Here is a 12,040-nt window from a genome sequence, read left to right as displayed (position 1 = left end):
TGCTGGGAGTTCAGCAAAAGTGACAACTACCACCTCTCTACTTGGCACTCACAGTGACTGGCTAACACACCTTAGTCTTTGTCTGGAGGTCATCTTTAGCTTTAAGATGGTAACCCAAAACCCTGGTTGCTCACATTTCATCTACAGTATAGACCCATAACTTGCATGTTTCCTACAACACATTGTGTGACAGTGTCTTAACACTCACCGGATGCAACAACCTTTTAGTTATCAGCTGTCTGTGCTGGATTTCAATGATAATCTGTCCACTCCCTCCACTTACAAATTCCTTTGTCCCTCCCTAACTTCTAAGACCTGTATAAAACATTCATAGACAAATCCTCATTCCTTCTTAGTACCACCAGATAACAAAATAGAGAGAGCTTCTCACTTGTGACGGCATGTCAGAGAAGGCTTCACTCTGACATGAACAGACAGCGTGTGATCATATACCTACCCACACACTTTGGCTCCTTTGAATCCCACTGTGAGGTTCCCTGGCAGGTGAGTTTGGTGTTTCCTTCTATTTCATAGCCCTCACTGCAGGTCACAAAACATACTGTCTTATAGGAGATATCAGCTGTTGAACAATTAATGTGTCCATTTTCAGGAGCCCGAAGTTTGGGACATGTTCGAACTGCAAAGGGAAAAAAACACCACTTCACTCTGCAGCACTGAGAATAAGTGGAGTTACACTAGTTTGCCCAGGTTTTCAGGGGTGGGACAGGTACTGGCTTGTACACTAGTTACAGTAGTTTGTACAAATTTAGGGAATAGGGCTGGAACAGGGCTGATTTTTTCAAAGGCTTGATGCCTTCCTCTTCCTGAAACAGTCTTACATAGCATGTGTGAGGTTGAGCACACATTTCCAAGCTCACCTAAGTTCTGATGTAAGTCCAGGCTAGCAAACTAACTGTGCTCAGAAACATTCCTAGCCATTGAAGGCATCTGTCACAGTGTGTGGCTTGTGCTAGTAATGTCTATCAGCCTTCAAAACGGGACAGCTGCCGGCAAATGGAATCCTGTGGAAAAGTGTGTGTCTTTGGAAGTTTCTAATCCCCCAGCCATGCCTGAGAGTTCTTTGGTGGATTTCCAACTGGCAGTCTGGTACGGGCTGAGTGCACGCCAGGAAAGAGACTAAGAGCTTATTAGCAGGGCAGATGACAGTGTCCCAGTGCTCAGGAATATTGTCAGGCACTCTGGAGTGTATTGATGTAGACACAGGCATGTGTGATCCTCCACAAATCGGTAGACATTCACCATGGCTGGGGGGGAGAGAGAGAGAGGAAGAAGGAATACATGGGATTCATAGACAACAGGACCAGGAGAGATGAAAAGGAACAAATTATACTGTTGCTGAGACAAAAGAGACCCTTTCAGTTTCAGGTGTCAGGCTCCCCATAGAGGCAGTCCTGGCTGCTGCTTGGCACAGAGGCCTTTCTCCTGCTGTGTCTCATGAACACTGCAAGCAGTGTGGTGCCAAGGAGAAAGCAGTCCTGTGCAGGATGCATGTGCAGAAAGGGAAGTGGACCATGAAGGGTGATCCTCAGATTGTCTTATCGTTTTGTTACCAAATCTTGATGCTGCAATTTAACACAAAGATACACTGTCATTAAGACTGATCCCAAAACAGCTGAATGATAGTAAGAAGAAAGAAGTAGTAGCACTGGTACGCCTGGATTTATGTTCTTTGTTTCAGTGTCATAACCTCAAGCTCTTCTACTAGGACCTCCTTCCTTTGCACTGCCTCCAGCTCTCTTGCTCTTCAGCCAGTATCTTCTGCATTTGTCCCCTTGCTCCTCTCTGGACAAGACTCTGAGCTACATACACACTGCCTAGTCTCTGGGCTCCTCAAACAGCTAAGCTGTACACACATACTGTCTGGCCATGACTATGTGATGATGATACATGTATGACAACTGGGTGGTATCAAGTCCAAATGTGTAGATGCCTGCTGTGGTCCTAGTGCACCTTTTCCTTCAATAATTCATGTCTCTCTTCAATAACCAGCTACTGATTTTCCAAAACTAGTAGCGGAAAACTCGTATGGTTGAAATCCCTGCTCTCAACTGAAGCTGGCAGATACTGTTCAGTATGTTCAATAGTTATTAGGAGGAGAAAAAATACACAAGTGTAAACAGTGTGACTGCTCAAAAATTCTCCCTGGATTGTTTTCCACAGCTTCTGCTGACCTTGCTGGCAGGAGGGCAAGTTCTGATGATGGCTGGCTTCAGAGATCTGGATGACTTCTCTGCTGTGGTTTCGGATGCCAGTTTTTACCAAGTAACCCATCCTTGCTGCCGCCAGGTAGGAGGCAAACCATGAGCTACTCTCCAAATGCACTTGGAAGTAAGTCAACTTGGCAGCTTCCTCTCCTTTTCCCAGTAGTTGTTCACTCTGCACACTGATGAGACAGGACACGCCTATATGGACTGAACAGATCACTAGACATCCTCAAACTAATAAATGGGCAGATACCGTGAGAGCTCCTTCAAATGAAAGACAGCTGTACAAATGCCAATAACTTACAAGACCCTCAAAGCTACAAAAATCACGCATTACATAATGTCTTTTTAAAAAACAGCTATAGTAGTACTTGAGTGAAAAAAAAAGTAATAAAACCTATGTATATTGGATAGGAAATAAATAAAGGAAAAAAGCCACTCAGATACACTGGATATATCTTTGCATTACCACTGTCTCATGTTTACACTCTGAAATTACTATTCCTCTTGTGCTTGCACATACACAGGCATCCTCTACAAAGTGCTTTTAAGAGTATAAAAAAGATCCTGAAACTTCCATCTTGCGAGAGGCACTCAGAGATTCAGAGCAGCTGAATCTCTGTTGAGACACTGTGTCTCAACTGTAGTCAAGTGAGTAAGAAAGACATTTTTACAGCTGAATCACACATGTTTATACAGAAGAGAACAGTCTTTCTCTTAAGGTTTCTATGGAAGCCTTTAATACCTGATCTGTGGTAAAAGGAAGCAAATTCTACCAAACTCTAAGGCATTGTTGAGGAAGCCTGAAGGAATTAAGAGCACTGAGGAGGCTCTCAACAATGTTAATGTGCTTACAGAGAAGGCACTCCCTTCCACTACCTGGTAAGTCTAGCCACCTCTTCTGGAAGGACTGCACAACGGTAGTGCTCCTGCCTCCTCAGTGTTTCAATGTTCACTCTTATGCAGTGACTCCGTACGGCTCTGGCAGAAGCCTGTAAGTGAGCCCCTGTTATCCTGGTTATGGTTCCATGCATTAAACACAAAACCACCCACTTGTCAATAAGGCATTTTCCACGACCAAGAAATATTTCCATAAAGCCAGTGAAAACAACAACGGTATATTCTGCTTGCTCTGGGTTTTCTCCCAGTACATTTTTCTGGATTAAATACAAGCTTTGTAGTGGTTTTTTTCATCGGTCACTGTTAATTGCATGACACGTCTGGATTCATCACTTTCCAACAGCACAGCAGATTTTAGCTAGCAGAACAATTGATGAGTGTTTAATGTCAAAATCCAAAGCAGTGCAAAGGGATTTCCTTCAGTCTCCCTTCCTAATTTATGTGATAAAATACTCCTGGGATTAACAAGACAGCTATAAACTGTGCCTTTGATCTTGCTCCCTTTCATAGCTGAGTGAATCAAGACTAGCAGATCCGGCGCATGTAAAGGTAGGATTTTGTAATATACTTTTTAAGTAAGTCTTCAGTATGATGGAGAATGGCACAAGGAAAACAAAAATATATCCTTTCAATGCTTCAAAGGATATTAACTCAACATCAAGACAGTATCTCATGGCAGACTTTTCTCCCATCTTCTAGACAAATCCTCTGTTAAAGGAAGATCATGCAGCAACACCCAATAGATGAATATTTTTAAATGCCCCAGAAAGTTTTCCAAGTACTAGAATCTTCTACTTCTCTACAGACAGTGGAGATGAAGGATCCTTTCTTCGTGGCTGACTGCAGCTTTCCCCACATTTTTTGCACTGGACGCTACTGGGTGACAGAAGATTTGACTGACAGGTGCTCTTTCCCAGTATTCCAGTCTACCTGAAGCAGCATGCATCTTCGGTCTATATTTTGACTGCTGGAAAGACAACAGCTCTAAGTCAAGCTTCTCAAGATACCCTCATGGTACTGGCCAGTAATTTATTTCTGTTGAAAGCTTTTCCTTTCTGCTTTCTGTCACTGGAAGCTATAAAGGAAGACTAAGTTTTCCAGGATTATCTGAAGAAGAGTCCTGCAATGTAAGCAGAAATGAACTGCTGTATAAGAATGTCCTGAAGAACTGATGTCTAGCTCAGATCTCTCTTTTCAGAACCATGACTTGCTGTTTCTTTAAGGGTTGCAGTGTTTGCTCTAGTGGCATAAAGTGCTAATGCCTTCAAGGATCTATCCTGTCTCTTTCCCTGAACTCAAGGCCGGGGCAAGAGTTACAGAAGGAACTGATGAGTTCTTATTTACTAGCTTCCAGTGTGGCATACTAATGTCAAGAGCACCCAACTCAAGTTAAACATGTTGAACTACAACCTGTGTCTGTTGAGGAGATGAGGGCTGCTACCTGTTTTTAAAAGCTCTCTTTGGAAGACATACGGGACAGGACTACATGGGGATGCAGCTCCCACCCTAAATCATCAAGAACCCAACCTCGGGCAGAGACAAGTGATAACAAAGCAAAACTGCATTCCTATGTAATTGTAAGAGCTCCAGGAAAAGCTTTTCAGGGTGCTCCTCCCCATGACTCCTCCCTTTCACACCTTGTTTGTTTCTTTTCCAGCTAACATTCTCTTACAGTGAACCTCTAGGATACTGCCAGTTGTTCCTAGTGAAACGTCACTCAAAATTCTTCTGAAGACTATGCTCAAGGCCCAAGCTTTCTTATTTTTCATGAGAAGAAAGTGTAAGAAAGCAAAATGGAATTCTTCCATGCTTGATGTCTCTCAAAGCCAACACATATCTACACCAGAAGTCTGGTGGATATTCTAAAACACCCATGTCGCAAGGTCTTGTTATGTATTTGACTACTTGCTAGGTTCACTGGATCTACATAATGCGGATACAAAATTGTCCTGGTTTAGCCAGGATAGGGTTAAGTTTCCTCAGCAGCAGTGGGGGAGCTCTAGCCGGGTTGATACCATGCGGATGTCACATCCTGGCGTGGAAGCGGGACAGTCAGTTACCGCGTGTACTGTGGGATTTGCTCTGTTCTCACTGCTGTATTGGTAGATATTTCACTCTGTTCATTGTTATTACTGTTACTGTTATTGTTATTGCTGTTGTTTGTTGTGTTGCTATTGCACTGTTGTATTAAACCTTTCCTTATCTCAGCCCCGGGGCTTTGTATTTCACTTCCTTTGTGGGGGAGGGGCAGCGGCCATGTGGTCTCAGACCCCGGCAGGGGCTAAACCACCACAAAAATTCACAGACATTAGGTGGAGAGAGGTTTAAGGAAGGAGAGTGTAGATTCACTTGCAAAAGACTGTCTGTCTAGTAAATATTGCTCTGCATTCTCTATTGTAGATGTTCTCCTTCCATTTTAGGAAGGAGCGAAACAGTGACTGGAGTTGGAGTTTACCTTTGGAACATTCTTTCACCCACGAGCTACCCGGATCAGATCTGCATGCCCAACTATGTAGTGAGCAGAGAAAACCACTGTTGAGAACAAACTAATCCAACAGAAAAAGACTTTCCAAACACATGACATCCATACCTCTGCAAGTAGCCTCTGATCCAGACCACTGGCCATTTGGCTGACAAAGGCGGATGCTGCTTCCCACAAGATCAAATCCTGCTTTGCATCGGATCCCGCAGGCAGCATTAAAGTAATTGTTGCAGACATTCTGGACAAAGTAACCATTTTCAGGGGGCTTCAGTTCAGGGCAGTGAACAACTAAATAATTAAACAACCACAACAGAGTTATGAAGCTAGCTGGAGTACAACAGGCTACTGAAGGAATACAGTTTTTTTCATTTCCAACTTGACTTGCGTCTTGGTACTTCTGTTGTTTTGGAATGACACAGAAAATCCTGCATGCAATTTGACATGTTCTTCAGAGTGCAAACACAAATAGCAAAACTGTCCCAGCACTGCATTGTGCATTCCAAGGGTATTCTGCTCCTGGATGGAAACACTTACCTTCACAGGTTTGTCCTACAGCACGATATCCCTCCTGGCATGTACAATCCTCAACAGAGGTACTTCCTGGTGGAGAAGTATGATTCTCATCGGGACATGAGATGCAAGTGCTGATTCCACCTGGTGAACCTTCAGGCTTGTATGTTCCTGGTGGACAAGCTGTTGAGCAAAAGAAAACATGGCAGCAAGGAGTTCAGGATATCCACCTTTCACAGCTAGCATAATTTTTCAGGTGTATTGCTTTGTCTTTTTACATTATTTTTTCTGCCTCATACATCCAGTGTCCCTTGGGGACACCTGGGGACTGACATTAAGTCCATGATTATTCTTGAAAGGAACCCTAGTCCCAATAGACACACCAGGTTTTCACTGTGCTTACCTCATGAAGACTTTCTTGATTTAGAGGTGTAAAAAATTAGTTCAGACAAAATCCTTGCCGTTCAAAACTACACTGAAGTTTAATGCATACACATTCTTAGTAATGAGCTAGCAAAAAATCCTGCCCTGAATTGACACATTATAGATGTTCTACACACTATACTTGCTAAAAATGTATGAACCACGAACAATGAAGCAATCAATCAAAGCAACTGCTCCCTGAAGCTTTTGGACTCATTTATACCCCATTTAATCTTTTTAACTCTGTGCATCTACATGCACAAGCCTTAAAAGAGATTCAGATGTCTTCAGAGGCAGGGAAAATGCATTGGGAAAAGGCACCTCTCACGTAAGAACTTCCGACTGGTTGGATCAGTCTGAGGCAAAACTCCCCACTCTAGTGAGACCCAAGGACTACTACCCTCTCCTGGTTTTTCAGGTAGGTAGTGACGACATTACTAGGAGAAGTCCTTAAGCAATGAAGAGAGATTTCAGATCCTTGGGGAAAGTGATTAAGGGGTCGGGGGCACAAATTGTGTTCTCCTCCATCCCTTCAGTTGTGGGGATGGATGAAGAAGAATACCGGAGAACTCAACAGATGAACTTGTGGCTCCAAGACTGATGTTACCAGGAGGGCTTTGGAGTTTTCAATCATGGGTTGGCATACAGGGCACCAGACCTTTTGGCGTTAGATGGGATGCACCTGTCCCAGAGGGGGAAGAGGATCTTGGGGCAGGAGTTAGCTGGGCTCATTGACAGAGCTTTAAACTAGATCTGAAGGGGGAAGGGGGCAAAACATCAGCCCATCTGAAGTGCATGTAAACCAATGCACACAGCATGGGTAACAAACAGGAGGAGCTTGAAGCCATGATGAAACAGGAAAATTATGATGTCGTGGCTATTACAGAAACATGGTGGGATGTCTCCCATGACTGGAGTGCGCCTGTTGATGGCTACAAGCTCTTTAGGAGGGACAGACAAGGAAGGAGAGGTGGTGGGGTGGCCCTGTATGTTAGGGACTGTTATGATTGCTTTGAGCACAAGTGTAGTGAAGACAGGGTAGAGTGTCTTTGCGTTAGAATCAGGGGGAAGGCAAGAGGGCAGATGTTGTAGTAGGAGTCTACTATAGGCCATCCACCCAGGACAGAGAGGTGGATGAAATATTCTGTAGGCATTTAGGAGAAATCTCATGATCGCTTGCCCTTGTTCTTGTGGGAGACTTTAACTTCCCAGACATCTGCTGGAAATACAACACAGCAGAGCGGGACCAGTCCTGGAGATTTCTGGAATGTGTGGGAGACAACTTTCTGATGCAACTGGTGAGAGAACCAACCAGAGAAGGTGCCCTGCTGGATCTCCTCTTTGTGAACAGAGAAGGACTTGGTGGACAGTGTGGCGGTCGGAGGACGACTAGGGCACAGCGATCATGAAATAATAGAGTTCTCTAGTCTTAGAGAGGCCAGGAGAGGGGGAAGCAGAACTGACATCCTGGACTTCCAAAGGGCTGACTTTGTCTGGTTTAGGCACCTGCTTGAAAGGATCCCTTGGGAGACAATCCTGAAGGGTATAGGGGTCCAGGAAGGCTGGGCACTCTTTAAGAAGGAAGAGTTAATGGCTTAGGAACAGGCGGTCCCCAGGTGCTGTAAGAGAAGCTGGTGCCAGAGAAGACCACCCTGGCTAAACAGGGAGCTTTGGCTGGAACTCAGGGAGAAAAGGAGAGTTTAGAGTTTTTGGAAGAAGGGACTAGCCACTCACAGTGATTACAAAGATGCTGTGAGGCTATGCAGGGCAGAAATCAGGAGGTCTAAAGCCCAGCTGGAAATTAATCTGGCTTCAGCAATCAAGGATAACAAGAAATGTTTCTATAAGTATGTCAGTAGCAAAAGAAAGACCGGGGAGAGCCTCCATCCCCTGCTAGATGCAGGAGGAAACATGGTAACAAGTGATGAGGAGACGGCTGAGGTCTTTAATGCCTTCTTTGCCTCAGTCTTTAATAACAAGACTAGTTGTATTGAGGGAATCCAGCCTTCTCAGCCAGAGGACCGAGACTGGGAGAACAACCCCCCCGCAATCCAGGAGACAGTCAGTGACCTACTGCATCACATAGACACACACAAGTCTACGGGACCAGACGGGATACACCCGAGGGTGCTGAAGGAGCTGGCTGGGGTGCTCGCCAAGACGCTTTCCACCATTTACCAGCAGTCCTGGCTGACCAGGGAGGTCCCGACAGATTGGAAATTGGCCAATGTGATGACCAACTATAAGAAGGGTCAGAAGGATGATCCGGGAAATTACAGGCCTGTCAGCTTGACATCGGTGCCTGAAAAGCTGATGGAGCAGCTCATCCTGAGTACCATCACACAACACATGCGGGACAACCAGATGATCAGGCCCAGCCAGCAGGGGTTTATGAAAGGCAGGTCCTGCTTGACTAACCTGATCTCCTTCTACGACAGGGTGACCTGCTTATTGGATGAGGGAAAGGCTGTGGATGTTGTTTACCTTGACTTCAGTAAGGCCTTTGACACCATTTCCCACAGCATTCTCCTGGTGAAACTGACTGCTCGAGGCTTGGATGGGCACACACTTTGCTGGCTAAAAAACTGGCTGGATGGCCGGGCCCAAAGAGTTGTGGTGAACGGAGTTAAATCCAGTGGATGGCTGGTCACAAGTGGTGTCCCCCAGGGCTTGGTTTTGGGGCCACTCCTGTTTAAGATCTTTATTGATGACCTAGACGAGGGGATCGAGTGCACCCTCAGAAAGTTTGCAGATGACACCAAGCTGAGTGGGAGTGTTGATGTGCTCGAGGGTAGGGAGGCTCTGCAGAGAGACCTGGACAGGCTGGAGCGATGGGCTAAGGCCAACTGGAGGAGTTTCAATAAGGCCAAATGCCAGGTGCTGCACTTGGGCCACAACAACCCCCAGCAGCGCTACAGGCTTGGGGAGGAGTGGCTGCAGAGCTGCCAGTCAGAGAGGGACCTGGGGGTGTTGATTGACAGCCGGCTGAACAGGAGCCAGCAGTGTGCCCAGGTGGCCAAGAAGGCCAATGGCATCCTGGCTTGTATCAGAAATAGCGTGGCCAGCAGGGACAGGGAAGTGATCTTGCCCCTGTACTTGGCACTGGTGAGGCCGCACCTCGATTACTGGGTTTAGTTTTGGTCCCCTCATTACAAAAAGGACATTGAATTACTGGAGCGTGTCCAGAGAAGGGCAACGAAGCTGGTGCAGGGTCTGGAGCACATGTCCTACGAGGAGCGGCTGAGGGAACTGGGGGTGTTTAGTCTGGAGAAGAGGAGGCTGAGGGGAGACCTCATCGCCCTCTACAATTACCTGAAAGGAGGCTGCAGAGAGCTGGGGATGAGTCTCTTTAACCAAGTAATAAGCGATAGGACAAGAGGGAATGGCCTCAAGTTGCACCAGGGAAGGTTTAGACTGGATATTAGGAAGCATTTCTTTACAGAATGGGTTGTTAGTCATTGGAATGGGCTGCCCAGGGCAGTGGTGGAGTCCCCATCCCTGGAGGTGTTTAAGAGTCACGCTGACATAGCGCTGAGGGATCTGGTGTAGTTGGGAACTGTCAGTGCTAGGTTAACAGTTGGACTATATGATCTTCAAGGTCCTTTCCAACCTAGATGATTCTGTGATTCTGTGAGTCATATCTCTGCCTTGAATCCTATTCTTCAGGAAACCATCATAATTATTTATTTCAGAAGGATGATGTGAGAAACAGGGGAGTGACTAATCAACAGGTGCTAATAAAGTGAAGTACTGATTGATCTGATTACCATTTTAAACAGAACTCAAAGACACTTGTGCTGATAAACACACCTCTTGATGTAAAGTTCAGGAAATATTTTGAGAAGGTTAAGTAATATTAACACTGAAACTCAGCTAAAATAGCTCTCGTCATTAATTTCACCGTCTACAAATTTTCCTAGTGGCCACACTCTCTTGCAGACTGCAAGTCAGCCTCTCATTTCCTCCCCTCAGTACAGTCATTTTGTAGCATCTGATGTAGCTCTAGATGGTACCCTCGAGTGCCTTCTACCTTACACAGTCAGGTGTGCTCTGCTTCTGGAGCAAACCTCTCCTATTAAGGTATATTTCCTAGAGTTCAGGGATTCTGTCAGTATCAGTCCTTTCTTTGGTAGATATTGGGCCAACTCTGTTCTGTGAGTTAGGTGCTAAAATACTCTGACTTTTTTTAATAAAAACAATTTCCTTCTTTCTAGGCAACTGTGAAAAAAAACCTCCAACAAACAAACAAACAAAACACCTAAAAGAAATCCCAGCTTCCTTTTCCTTCATCTGTCATGGCAGAATTGAATTTCATAAGCCAAATTTTACGGATTATACCTTAAAAAACCAACCCATATGAACAGTTAGCACTTATTCTTTTCAGAAGGAGCATGATCTTTTGAATAGCTTCCAGTCATAATATTTTTGTTTCCTCTTCAGAAAAATTTCAAGTTTTATTTTGAAGAAAGCAACCAAGTGGCTAGCAGTTAAGAGGTGATTTTGGGTGCTGTAAATTGGCTTCACAGATCTGTATTTTAAACACACTTTTAAAAATGTCTAAGCAGTTAAGGATGTAAGTACAAATCAAAGCATTTCAGGAAGGAAAAAGTGGAGAAAAATCCAAGCAGAATTAGAGCTGAGAATTTTTCATTTTTGTTTTGGGACTTTCAAAAAAGCATTTGCAAAAAAAATCCCTTTCTTATAGGTCACCTGCTTTTTCCGTCTGAGACATTACTTTTGGACTACTGCTGCTTCTTTCCTCTCTTCTGTACAGAAATCCCCTCCCTGGACATCAGGTCTTTCCGAAATATACTTTCACGCTTCAGATGACCACCTCCAAACTGACTAAGTATCAGAGGTATTACTCTCAAATCTCTGAAATACTTTCTTCTGGCATTTCATGGAAGTCTCTGTGCATCCTTGTTAAAACTAATCAGTATCCAGCAACAAAGTGATGACGTGCCTCCAAAAGGATACAGGAAAAAGTGCAAGTTAAGTACCACAGGGGACCTGCAGTATGACAAAGCTGCCCTCCATGTGCCAGTGAAAGTAAATTAGTCTCTACTGTTCTATGGGTGACATATAAAATTACTAAAATAAATGTTTCATTAAAAAAACAACAAAACAACAGAAACTCAACCTAACTTCTCTCTTTCTTGCAACCTCACCTTAGAGGAAGAAGCAGCAGCTCTTTTCTGTTTCTGTTTTGAGAACTATGGGATAAAAATAATCACCCATTTTATGACACCAGCATTTTTAACAACAAACCCAGTAATTTACTTAGGGCTTTGAATCAGTCTGGCTTTGACAAAAATTATTCATTCTGAAATTATACTTACAATTTGCTCTTTCCAGTGAAGCAGCAGGAGGTAAATAATACTGTTAAAATGGTTATTATTGTCTCTACTGGGAAAGACAAATTTCCCCAAATGCCCTGATTCTTTTTGTATGCTTCAAATGCTTCCCACTGCCCTTCTAAAAAGTTGAACTATGTCTTATC

At 44.3% G+C, this 12,040-nt stretch overlaps 1 protein-coding gene across 1 annotated transcript in view; it reads right to left on the bottom strand.

Annotated features, from left to right (window-relative positions):
- Positions 1-12,040, bottom strand: part of SVEP1 (sushi, von Willebrand factor type A, EGF and pentraxin domain containing 1) — a 132,305-nt gene that overhangs the window by 78,652 nt on the left and 41,613 nt on the right. Inside the window, exons 4-6 of the mRNA XM_074856279.1 lie at positions 6,142-6,300; positions 5,716-5,895; positions 458-637 (exon numbers count right to left, since the gene is read on the bottom strand). Of these exons, the coding sequence (XP_074712380.1) occupies positions 458-637; positions 5,716-5,895; positions 6,142-6,300 (519 nt within the window). The remainder of the gene's footprint in view (positions 1-457; positions 638-5,715; positions 5,896-6,141; positions 6,301-12,040) is intronic.

This window comes from Strix uralensis, chromosome Z (genome assembly GCF_047716275.1).
Source record: "Strix uralensis isolate ZFMK-TIS-50842 chromosome Z, bStrUra1, whole genome shotgun sequence".
NCBI lineage: Eukaryota > Metazoa > Chordata > Aves > Strigiformes > Strigidae > Strix > Strix uralensis.
The sequence above is the reverse complement of the archived record's forward strand: the minus strand, read 5'-3'. Positions and strand labels throughout refer to the sequence as shown.